This window comes from Haliaeetus leucocephalus, unplaced genomic scaffold (assembly GCF_000737465.1).
Source record: "Haliaeetus leucocephalus isolate CR32 unplaced genomic scaffold, Haliaeetus_leucocephalus-4.0 Scaffold495, whole genome shotgun sequence".
NCBI classification, from domain to species: domain Eukaryota; kingdom Metazoa; phylum Chordata; class Aves; order Accipitriformes; family Accipitridae; genus Haliaeetus; species Haliaeetus leucocephalus.
In genome coordinates, this window is record NW_010972931.1 from 4,716,100 (window position 1) to 4,728,778 (window position 12,679).

At 39.0% G+C, this 12,679-nt stretch overlaps 1 protein-coding gene across 4 annotated transcripts in view; it reads left to right on the top strand.

The window, feature by feature from the left end:
• The window catches only part of UXS1 (UDP-glucuronate decarboxylase 1), a 62,537-nt gene that overhangs the window by 12,702 nt on the left and 37,156 nt on the right, over positions 1-12,679 (top strand). For 2 of the 4 annotated variants that reach the window (XM_010575691.1, XM_010575694.1), the window contains exons 2-5: positions 1,271-1,298; positions 4,025-4,073; positions 5,821-5,864; positions 9,941-10,001. In XM_010575691.1, coding sequence (XP_010573993.1) covers positions 1,271-1,298; positions 4,025-4,073; positions 5,821-5,864; positions 9,941-10,001 — 182 coding nt within the window. The remainder of the gene's footprint in view (positions 1-1,270; positions 1,299-4,024; positions 4,074-5,820; positions 5,865-9,940; positions 10,002-12,679) is intronic. The other 2 variants (XM_010575693.1, XM_010575692.1) reach the window with 2 other exon arrangements.

Here is a 12,679-nt window from a genome sequence, read left to right on the forward strand (position 1 = left end):
TTCATTAGCTGCTACGTGAGGCCTGAAGTGCAGCTTACAAAAACCAAGGACACTTCAGAAGCTTTCTATATGTATTGTTAATAACTGTATATAGGCTACTCCTCCTTCTTAAGACCCAGTGTAATCTCGATCCTTAGGTTGAGCCTTGTCTCTTAAAGAGCAATTGCAGAATGATTTTCTGGAGATATTGTGTATATATTTCCTGTGTTGCTTATTGTTGCAGAGTCCCTTACGTAACTGTTCCATATTAACCTTGTTTTGACGATCTGAAGTTGTCAACTCTGTAGTTTAGCCTGATTTATGGCTTCTCCTTTTTTTTCACTTTAAACTACATTCTCTGTCCTAGTTGAAAGTTAAAAGGAAAATCCGTGTTCTGATAGTCTTCGTGTAATCACTTAAACCCTGAACAGTTTCAGAAGATTTTGTTTTCTAGTAGAAAATAAATTGGGCAGATGAAGCTTTTTGTGAACACAGAGAAACAGCTGATACATGTTTGCTGTGCTATTTTATACTGCGGTTTGTCTTCCTTAAAACTTTTTTCCATACAAACAGTGTAATAAATGATCTTTGTTTGCTTAGTGAGGCGTTTGGTTGTATTGCTTAGGTACTTTTTGTGTCTGCATCGCAATATATATATATATATATACACACACATTTAGAGAGAGAACTCATGTGCGCACAAGCATTTACTACCTTTAATGCAGGACTCTTGTGGCACCTCTTTGGACTGGTTCAGCTACTGCCTGTAGCGGCCAGTGTTTTTACTCTTGTCAGTCTGCAATTTCCAATTCGTGTGCTTCAGGTCTACAAGACTCCCTTATTGCTCTTGCCATTTTTTTCAATATCCCTAATAAACAAGTCCAGAATTCTGGTTTGTTTAATCTGTGTGTGGTGACAAATTATAGTCCAGAGAATTCTTGTACGTTTTGTTTATGTAATATAGTGTGGGGAGGGTGATCAGATAAGTGTATCTGCTGATTTACTGGTCAGGTAATTCCAGGTGTGCACTGGAATAGTCTAGTCCTTTTTTATTGAATTACTGTATTTTCCTACCTTTTTGTAGTCTCATGTAATTTCATCAGAATGCCTCCCATACTCTTAAACTGTGTTCTAGTCACTTGGTGTGTGTATATATACCATGTATCTAACTTACTTAGAGAATTTGTGATTAACATAATATAGTTTTAAATGCCTTCTGATGATAACAGGAAAAATGACCCCATGTACTGTTATATGACGCTGTAATGTTCTCCCTTTTCTTGTTTTCCAGCTGTATGGGGAAACTTTGTCAATATGAGGTAATGTATATAATTTTTTTTATTGAATATCCTTATCTGAAATAAAATTAATTTACCTTTCCCATCAATGTTTATCACTGTATATCAAGTAGGGAGAAAACAGAACAGCCAGCAGCTCACACTGTTGTTTGGCTAAGCAGCTGATACCATTTTTTAAATACAAGGTGTTCAATCTCAAAAATGGTTATATGTTCTTTACATAAATTAATCTTCTGATTTTAGATTTTTCAGGCAAGTTGGTTGGCATAGCTGGGAACATAGGCTTGAATTCTGCTTTTCCTCAGCACAGGTCTGACCATATGTCTGTGACAATACAGGCTTAAACACTGAAGACCGGCAGATCCTCCACCGCTTGCCATAATTATGTTTCTGTACCTAGAATTAGAAATGTGGTTTTGAGGGTTTTTTTCTCCTTCACAATTAATTGGGAGAGAATCTGATGGTTTAACTGCTGAAAAGCAAAAAAATCCTGCACTATCCCCTAGAATTTTTGCCCTTAGAACTAGGAAGGCATAGCATACGCATGCAAAACATGCAGATTTTCACAGTGTTTCTGCTTGCGTGTGAGTGTTTGTCCTCTGGGAAAATTCGCCAGGAAGACACAAAACTGGAAAAAGTGAAAAGAATATGGGGACAGCCTGTTCCCTACAACAAAGTCTTTGGGCATGGAGGGCAAAATATTTCACCATGTTGTTTTGCGAGTAAAGGGTTTTGGTACTCTGTTGCCATGTTTAGCAGCACAGAGTAAAGAAAGTTTGAGGCAAAGTAAGAAAAATAATGAATTTTCTGTGGGCTCTGATTCACGCAGGACAGCTTACCCTGGGATCTGTTCCTGTCCCAAGCTGTCCACTTTACTCCTCTTGGAGTTTCCCACCCTTGCTGCAAAGAGTGTTCAGCTGTTAGGCAAACAGCTGCTGAGCTGCTGCAGCTTGCAGGTGGAGATATCATTTAGATTACCATGTTATCGTGACCAGCAAACTATGGCAGCTTAGCAGCTGTTACGTGAGCAGCTGAGCATTTCCAAAGGAAGGACAGGAACCTCAGAGAGAGGTTTGAGGAGGGCAGGTGGACACGGGATCCAGTGTGTTCATTCCCTGATAAGCTATCCTTACAAATTCTCCCATTAGCTGCATCTGACTTCTTATTTGAGATGTCCCTTATAGAGCTGTCGAAGGGGAAAACTTTATTTCTGAAGGTCTGATGTTGGTCCTCGGCCAATAAAATTGTCTTTGTTAGGAGCAAGAGCTCATTAAAAACCAAACTGCAGAGTGCCAGTCCGTAAGTTCCAGGATTTGTGAATAAACAATAGTAGCAACCGTTTTTGAGGGGACTTTTTAATATTCTAAGGGGTTTTCCAAATTTTCCTTGCTCATTTAGCGGAGAGGAAAGGCTATGTATTCCACAGATTGTTCGCATAGCTTTTTGTAGATTTCTGTTATTTGGGAAAACGTGAAAAATTCACAAGAATTACTTAACATTGCTTCCTTATAGTAAATTGATACTATGTTAACTGGAGGGATTTTATTTGCCACTGGTACAATAAATTACAATTTGTTTTGAAAAGATGGTTCAGGGTCTGTGTGTCTTAGTGTAGGAATTTACTGCATTCTTTACTGATACGACAAAACAAATCTGGTCAATAAGATTTTTGCCTCAGTAATAGACTGAACTGACTTTTTAGTAAGAGAGTTTTACAGAGGGATATGAAGGGAGTTGCTCTAACTTTAACAGTGTGGCATATATATATATATCTGCTTAACAAAGGATCTTCTGTTTCCCTAGGTGTGATGACTTCAGGTCTCAAGTAAAGGAGCTCTGTTTTATTTGAAAGAACTCCATTTTATGTTGGATACCCATGAATCCTCTAGTATGCAAAAACTTCCTAGTGTAAGATGAATAATTCCCCTTTCAGAAGGTTTAATTGAAAAAAAGAATTATGCAAACTTAAGGAAAATTGCATAGACTAGATGCAAGAGGTAAAATTTAAAAATACATATTCTACACTTGGAGAAGTTTACTCAAAGAATAAATGCAACTAATTGAGATACTTTACACAATTAGATGCTAAATAAGACCACACAGATTTGTGCGAGACACTAACTTCTTAGACAGTACTCTGTTTTTACAAGTTACCTTGACATCTTTCACCCTTGGCTTCATTTCAAATGAGGAACACTTGTGTGAGAAGTCAGTATTGCCCATCAGATGGTCACTTAAGTTTTAGTATAGGGTTTTTTTTTTCCCTTGTGTTTGGAAAAGTTCAAAGTCAAAGCTAGATACATTTGCCCTCTTTTGATTGATATTAGTTACAGTTGTGGCATTAAGGGAAAACATTTTGCTAGCATACTTGTAGCATACAGTAAACAGAGACCCTCAAAGAAACACCTTAGGAATTTGCATAGTAAAGCTACACTCACAAACAGTTCTGCTGACCCTACCTTAGTGCAGTGATTAGACACTTTTCTACAATGAAATTAATTTTCTCTGTAAAATGAATGTCATTTTTATTGTTATTATTCTTTCCTGTGGGCTTGGTTCAGTTTCTGCCAAACTTCATGACAATGGGAATTGGACCATCCGCTTTAATTTGCTCTGAGTATGTCTTTGAAATAATACTAACTTGGGATGTTTTGAAGATACTGTTTTAACCGGAGAAGCATGATGCAGGTGCAGTGGAGCAACTATTGCTTAGGTATGGATTATGTTCTTTCTTTTCTTGCCAACAGGTCTCTTCAAGAAAATGGGGATCAGAAGGTGGAAAGTAAAATAGAAGAGGTTGGTTTGTTAACAGTCGTAGTCTGTTTTGCGGACTCTGTTTCACTCATTTCTTATTGAAAGGGTATATTTAGTTCTATCTCATTACTCTCCATTCCACTAAAACCATTCAAAGCATTGGATTTGTGTCTGTATGTAAGTTTTTGAACTGTTCTTCGCTATAGAGGAGTTTGACATAAATCTGTGATTCTCATATTTTTATTTTTTTCTTCTAAACCTTTCTTGAAAGTAATACCTCTACTGTCTCATTTGCTTCAGAGACTGTGGTACAATCCTCCTGAGAAATGTTTTTTTGTTGCTGAATGAAGGATATACACAAATTCTTTCCTCTGTCACGCTTACAAAATGTTAAGTATATATAAGTTTCATTAGAAATTTGAAACCTCCCAAAAATGCTGGTAAACGTTGCAACAATCATTCTGAAAATCCCAGGTGTTTAAGAGTGGTCAAATGCTTGAAATTCAGTGGCTAGATCACAGTTACTGTAAGGGCTGGGAAGTTGAGCATTTCTGGATCTTGTTTTAAAAGCTTTAGTTGTACAGTATCTTCAACCATCAGAATAAGTGTAAGTGTTTCAAGAACTATTTGCTGCTCTACAGAGCTAGATATCACCCTCCCTGGAGGTATTCAAAAAGAGAGTAGACGGGGTACTTCAGGACATGGTTTAGTGGGCATGGTTGATGGTTGGACTCGATGATCTTGAAGGTCTTTTCCAACCTAAATGATTCTATGATTCTATATTTAATGAATATAAATGACAATACTGTATTACTCTTAACGTGAATATGCAGCTTGTTTCAGTTCATGAAGTTCCTGAAATGTCAAGCTCTAACCAGCAGTATTTGTATAAAACAAATTAATGGTGGTTGGTGATGTGTTGCTATGTAGTACTATTTTAAGTGATAACCCTCTGATAGCTTTCAGCTTATTTATGGCCCTAGATGGTAAATTTTGTGACAAGGTTTTAGTAAACTTAAAAACAAGAGTTCAGGTGCTCGTTGAAATTTGGCAGGACTGTTAGAAATTTGGGTCCTGTGATAAAGAACCTGAAACTGATGCTGACTTCAGTGATTCTCTCTTTCAAAGCAGTGAAAATGCAAACAGAAGTTGTGGTAGGTGAACTATATTTTCTAACAAGTTTCCTTTTAATAATTTTTTTTTTAAACCTAGATATACCCTCAAATCATGATGGAAAATGTATCTTAGATTTTTAAACATGACTCCTTAAATTCGTATACCATGTTCTGAGAGAATTACAGCCTTTGCACTGGAGCTAATGCCTCTGTTTCTGTGTCTGTGTACTCTTAAGTATGTGTATCTGCTGTCCATCTAAATAGTTGAGGTTTTACCAACTGTCCTGTTGTGCTGTTCTCAATATAGATTGCCTTTGACAACCTCAGACAAGTCACTTTTGACTTCACTTTGCCTAAAAGGAATCACAACATTGGATGTTCTTATCAACAAGGCTGTGGCACTCACAGCCTTGAGGTGTTTTGTTTTCAGTGGTTAGCTAAGGGATTTCACGCTGTATTAGGTGATTTGATTTTTGGTGGTGAAAAAGGTTCAAGGATTTTTTTGACATAAAGGATGCTTTAAGATACAAGTTGCTTAGAGTGTCTTCAGTGAACCTGTTCGTAGGAGACTGTTCGCCATGATTTTTGCTCTAAAGTAACTTCCTATATGCGTATTTCGTAAGGTGAATCTTGTTCTATTCTTCAAAGATGAAGTATTATTCCTCTTTTTTTAGGCTGTTGCACCTCTAAGGGAGAAAATCAAAGATCTAGAAAAAAGGTATGTCTCTTGCTGAATTTGGGAAGCAGTTAAAAAGTACAGTGTCTGTTCTGTAGTAGTCGATTCTGTAGTTGTAGGCTTGAGATAAATGTTTTGTTTATACCCTCAGTACCTTTGGACTTTTATCATATCTAAGTGAGGATGGGGCCTTGAATGCTGGAAGACATTAATGCTTAAGGTATTCAGGTTGATTAATCCCACTAAAGTAAACTGGGAGTGCTGGATTTTTGTGAAGTTCACATCCTGTGGAGGAATTTGCTGTTTTGAGTCCAGCTGGTGAACGGATTGCCATGGTTTAGTAAGTCCGACCCAGGTGTGTGCTAAAACATACTGGTTTCAACTTCAAGAGACTGAAAATATGTTTTACCTCACGTTTCCCACACTTGTGATCAGTTACCATGGTTCAGCTCATGTACAGTGATTTGCTTATGAATCTTAGTCTGTGCATGTGTTTTGGATGAGACTGACTGACTCACCCCTCTCAGGATTTGTAAGGGAATGTGTTATCTTGGATTAAACTGGATGATGCATTTGAGGAAAAAAAAGCTTTTTGATGAGCTGCAGATATTAAATATGTGCTGCAGTTCCACAAGCACTTTAAATTGCCATAGTTGTTAAAAAAGAAAAATAAAATCCAAGCCTGATCCATTTCTCCCTGGCTGCTTGTGTCTACCCTGCAACATCGTTTCCTCATTTTTATGCCAGCAGCACGACTCGAGTGCTGATAATAAGCTGGATGGGGAAACTTGGCATTTCAGTCTCTCTTTGCAAATAACTCCCTTGTTCCCCAGCCTGGTTGCCTTTCCTCCAGATCAGTTCTCCCATCTGAGCATCCTCCTGGGCAGATACTTTTCATCACAAAATAAGGTCTGGAATAGGGGTGAGAATTGTCAGCTCTGACAAGGACACTGCTGCTGTTGACAGCGATACTGGCTCACAGGTGGCCCTGTTGATGTCTGAAGCAAACAGCTAGCTGAGAATGCTGCGTTACAAAGGGCCAAGTCTGGACTTATCCAAGCAGTACCAGTAAGCCTGGATGGTTACATATGGCATACTGGTGGTTGTGTGCTGTTCCTCTGGAGAGGCAGGCAGAATCCCATTACTCTTGGCCAGAGGTATGCTCGACGCCTGCAGTGTTTTGGTGTTTTGAGTTTTGTCTTGCCAGTGAGCAGCTGCCCTTCCTCCTCCCACCACTCCTGTGCTGTTTGAAAAAAAAAAAAAAAAAAAAAGAGATAAGAAAAAAAAAGTTGTCAGTTGTTTTTTTACAATTGATTGATAGATTTAGTGACCTGCCACATGCAATTTATTCCATTGAGAATACTGATCTGATTGCTCATCTCTTAATACAAGTGTGAACTTCATGGATCAAACTAGGCGATGTATTGGCAACATGAAACAAATTGCAGACTGTGTCGCCTGTACTAGTTGCATGGGATACTACCATACCAATTACAACAGTGAAATTATACAGTAAAGATTTTATGTTCAGATGAAATTTTTTATGTCCTGCCTCAGTTCAGTTGACTTATTTAATCTTTATTGATAGCCCAAATATTTTCAGCTTCTGTTGTTGGCAATTCAGGTATTTCCTTCTGCCATTCACAGAGGACCTTTGTGGACAGGTATCCTGACTGGCTCTTTTTTTTTTTTTTATATAGTTGTTATATTTTTCCAAATGAGCAATGAGTTGTTGGGTGGAACCATTAAGTTAAAACTTCTCCCAGGAGATATCTAAATGCTCTTTTCATTATGAGTAGCGTTTACAGTGTATTGATGAGTCTTGTTTCAACTGTATAGCAATGAGGAGAAAAAAAATCAAAGTATTTTTTTTACCTCTGTATGAGCCAATCTGGGAATTACACTTTCACAAAATGTGGGATTATGGGCTCTTATAGCCCATACAAAAAGAATGGACTCTTATTGTTATTGGGTTTTTCAAATAGTGTAGCCATTTACCTCTGCTGGTTCAATGGCATATGGACTGTTGCAATTAATAATTTTTGAGTTCTATATTTATCTAAAGTGACAGTAAATAACTACTCACTGTCAAATGCCTGCAGGCTGATCCTGCTTGCAAAGCTTACTCTCTAGTGTCAGTGGGGTTTTTTTGCCTCTGATAAAAGCTGATAAAACCTGAAAGCAAGCCATCATCATGCTTTTGGGAAGCAGGAAGGACAAGAATTCTTTAATGCTAGTCTCATGACAAGAGATTGTTTAACTGAAGCTAAAGCTGGAAAGTTTTTACTAATAATTTGCACAGCAAAAGAATTGCTGTGTAGTCATCAAAGCAAGCATTAGGTTAAGATAAACTCAACGATGTTGCCAAAAGATGAACATCCAACTGGATCAGTTCTAGACTCCTGCCCACTGCCTCTCAGCTAGTACTGGTGTAATAGAAGGTGCAAAAATGGTTGGGAGGTCCCTTTGGCAGCAGTATGACTTCATGCTGGATTAATTAAACTTTTAAGTAGTGGTCCTAAAAATCAAGGAGACTGACTTTTACTTTGCATCAAGTTATTTGGCGCTTAACTTCTTTTTAAACTCCATAAACCTCTTGTTATTGGTGGATTTGCCTTTCTATTGCAGGACGGCTGTGTTTTACATGTCTGCATTATACTTATGCACTGCTATTTCTCATTGCTTCAGCTTAAATCAAAGAAATAGGGTTTCTGTTATAGTTAAGTGTAGGTAGCTTTTTATTTCAGTCTTGCTGTATGGGTAACATTAGAAGATTCCACTGCCATATTTCCCCTATCCAGGAACCTGAAAATGTCTTTCACTCTGAGATGAAAAGTTGACACAAGTACAGAAGCATCTGTGCTTTGCCTCTGAAGGATTCCTGTTGAGCCAGTACTGCAGGTTAGAAGCAGAGGAGGTGCTTCAAGATCAGAGGTGTAGGGTCAGTTCAGTCAGAGTATATTTGAGTAGATGAAAATGTAATCTCAGTGTGAACTCTCGGCATACATGCCTCCCGCATGCTACATCCAATTGCATCGTTAGCATGTGGACTTGCTGGAGGAGAAGAGTAACTGTAGTTTGATTTCTGTCCAGTGTCACACTGATAGTTAAGAAGAAGCTGAGCTGTTGAAATGTTGCCAAGACTACAATGCTAATTACTGAAATAACTAAATAAAATTGACACCTTCCTTCAGAGTTTGTTGCTGTATACAGAATGCATACCAGTGGGGGGAGAAAGAAGTGATATAATACCATGTCCATGAATTCATGTAAGGTTCTGAGCATCAAGAGCTTGAGAGACCACCTAAGATTCGTATGTCACATAACTCTATTTTAGGATGCTTTCGTTTTGATGTAGTTCCTGTAAAGAAGAAGGTGCAAAAAATTTAAAGTGAAAGTAGTTTGAAGACCATCAAAACAATGGCAGTCTAGCTATTTCTGAGAAGAAAATTAAGATTAGCTTTCATACTGAATAAGCTCTCTGGTAAAAATTGTTGAAGTACCTTAAAAAGAGTTTCTTTGACATTCTGATTGTAAACTTTACATTGATTACTGTGAAATTTTAAGGAGAATTAAAACTTTATATTGTAAACTCACGTTGAAACTTTAAGAAGTGTTTGAAGTCAGTGCGGTAAATTGCCACAACTTCTTTCTTTTCCAGAACTTTTAAGAAGGTTTTTTGCTTTTTAAAACTTAAAAAAAAACAAACAAAAAAAACCCCAAAAAACCCAAAACAAAAAACCAAAACAACCTCCATTTGCTGCTCATGGTTTATTTTTTTTTTTATTCTCTTGTGATGTCATGTCTGGCACCAGTTCTGCTCTCAAAAGATAGAAGTCAGGTGATTCATTCTAGAAAATCAGTTAAGGAGAAATTTTAAAAGCTCTTTCTACAGATCAATTTTGATATTTCTCACAGTGCTTTTATAAAGCATATGCATTTTCTCATGTTGGTCCAGGTCTTTCTTTAGAAAAAAGGACTAAATATACCTTTAGCAGAACTTTAAGAATGGGAGGTTGTCAGAGTAGTTTTTTCGTATTTCAGAGACACATATGTGAATGAAGAAGGAAGGCTGAAACTTACGTAGTTTCTTTTCTTTGTTTTGAAATGTTCTGTAGTTTCACCCAGAAATATCCACCGGTGAAATTTTTATCAGAAAAGGATCGTAAAAGAATCCTGGTAAGTTGGTATTTAACTCAGGGGTTGGTTCTGGGAAATAGAAGAAAATTCTATGGAATGTATTTAATCTTGTAGGATTAGAGACATGAGCAGGAATAAAGTAAATTTACCTTGGATGTTGTATGTGCTGCACAGGGTTTAGAGTAGTGCTTCACTTACTCTGTGTTGATGTACTCAAACTTAGCATATGGATAATAGTCCTGGGCTCTGATTTGGAGGTTCAACTTGCCAATTAACCTACCGTTCTCTGCTTGTAACATCTCTGGAGTGCGTTGCCAAAGGGTCTTTGTGTATGCTTCCAGATGGCTTAAACTTGCAGAGACTGGGAAACTTTTTAGGCACATCTTGATGGAAAGCTTGTGTGACTGAATTGGACAAAATCTAGTCATAAGGCTAGAAAAGCAGCTGCTCTGCAGCACTGTTAAGAAGGACCAGTTAATTAGACTGAGGAAATGTTCATCTCATATCTTCTCTGTTGTTTCTGGTATTTTGAAGCATCATAGGCATTTTAGGGTGGAAGAGGAGGGCAGGTAGTCAGGACAAGTAGTTGTCCAAGGCATTCTGAAACTCACCGAATTGTGCTGCAACATCAGCTTTCCAGTTTTGTCTACAAACAGTTTTGAAGTTAGCTGTGTCCTAAATTTTTCCTTGTTTCTGTCTGTCCTGGGGGGAAAAAAATTGTCGCCACATTTTAAAGAGGCAGAGTAAGTATAGCTACTTGAGATGGATAAATATAGAGCGTGAACTTCTGCCTCTGCAGTAGAGAGCAAAGCCTGGGAGAAATCCCTGCTAAAGTGCCTAACTTATCTGGTGTTCTCTTTTGCTTCAAAATTTTGAAGAAAAACACTGATAATACACAAATTAAAACAAATTTTGTTTTTACTGCGTTATTGGACGATAGTCTTCATTGCTATTGCAAAACTTCATAAAGAATAAGTGTTATCAAATTAGTTTAGTTCTGCAATGTTATTCTGTCATTTTTATGACAGTCTGAAGGAGATAGACCTGCAGGCTCCCTGTTCCGTTGTTGAATATGGAAGACAAGGTTACAGCCTTGGTGCACAAGGGAAGAGCAACTGATGTCATCTACGTGGACTTGTGCAAAGCGTTTGACACTGTCCCATGTGACATCCTTGTCTCTAAATTGGAGAGGCGTGGATTCGACAGATGGACCACTCGGTAGATAAGGAATTGGCTGGATGGTCACACTCAGAGTTGCGGTCTATGGCTCGATGTCCAAGTGGAGACCAGTGACGAGTGGCGTTCCTCAGGGATCGGTATTGGGACCAGTGCTGTTCAACATCTTTGTCGGTGACATGGACAGTGGGATTGAGTGCACCCTCAGCTGGTTTGCTGACGACACCAACCTGTGTGTTGCAGTCAACACTCTGGGGGGAAGGGATGCCATCCCCAGGGACCTTGACAGGCTTGAGAGGTGAGCCTGTGTGAACCTCATGAAGTTCAACATGGCCAAGTGCAAGGTCCTGCACATGGGTCAGGGTGATCCAAAGCACAAATACAGACTGTGTGATGAGTGAATTGAGAGCAGCCCTGAGGAGAAGGACTTGAGAGTATTGACAAGAAGCTCAACATGACCTGGCAATGTGTGTTTGCAGCCCAGAAGGCCAACTGTGTCCTGGGCCACATCAAAAGAAGTGTAACCAGCAGGTCGAGGGAAGTGATTCTGCCCCTCTACTCTGCTCTCATGAGACCCCACCTGCAGTTCTGTGTTCAGCTCTGGGGCCCCCAACATAAGAAGGACATGGACCTGTTGGAGCGAGTCCAGAGGAGGGCCACGAAGAGGGCTGGAACATCTCTCCTATGAAGGCAGGCTGAGCGAGTTGGGGTTGTTCCACCTGGAGAAGAGAAGGCTCCAGGGAGACCTTATAGCAGCCTGCCAGTACCCAAAGGGGGCCTGCAAGAAAGCTGGAGAGGGACTTTTTGCAAGGGCATGTAGTGATAGGACAAGGCGTAATGGCTTTAAACTGAAAGAGGCTAGATTTCGATTAGATATTAGGAAGAAGTTCTTCACTGTGAGGGTGGTGAGACACTGGAACAGGTTGCCCAGAGAAGCTGTGGATGTCCCATCCCTGGAAGTGTTCAAGGCCAGGTTGGATGGGGCTTGGAGCAACCTGGTCTGCTGGAAGGTGTCCCTGTCCATGGCAGGGGGTTGGAACTTGATGATCTTTAAGGTCCATTCCAACCCACACCATTCTATGATATGCTGAGGAAAATAGCAGAGAGAGTCTTAATCCTGAAAATTCCTAAATTGTGGGCTCACATGTGCAAGGGTAATAAAGTTACCTTAATGTCATGTTTTCTGTGTAAGAGAGAAGGTGCTTTCAAGAAAAGTATCAGTGCAAGCTATTAATAGCTTATAGAGCTCTTAATATTAACTTTTGGACTTTGGCACTGAAAGGTACTGGATATTTTGTTGAAATCTGTTGCTTCAACAGAGGTGGCAAGTAGTTGGAATAGCAGTGTTTTCTGCTGACCTGGAGGTGAATGGTTTTTTGGTTTCCAGATATTTTGTAGAGTTTAAATTAGTAAAGAGAAAGCTGGCCAAAAGGATGAGCAAGTTGTTCAGTCATTTCTTCTCTGTTGGGGACTAGTTCAGTGCGAACTTGGATGGCCATTCCCAGGTGGGCAATTTCGTTCTGTTACAGTGTTGCTGTCAT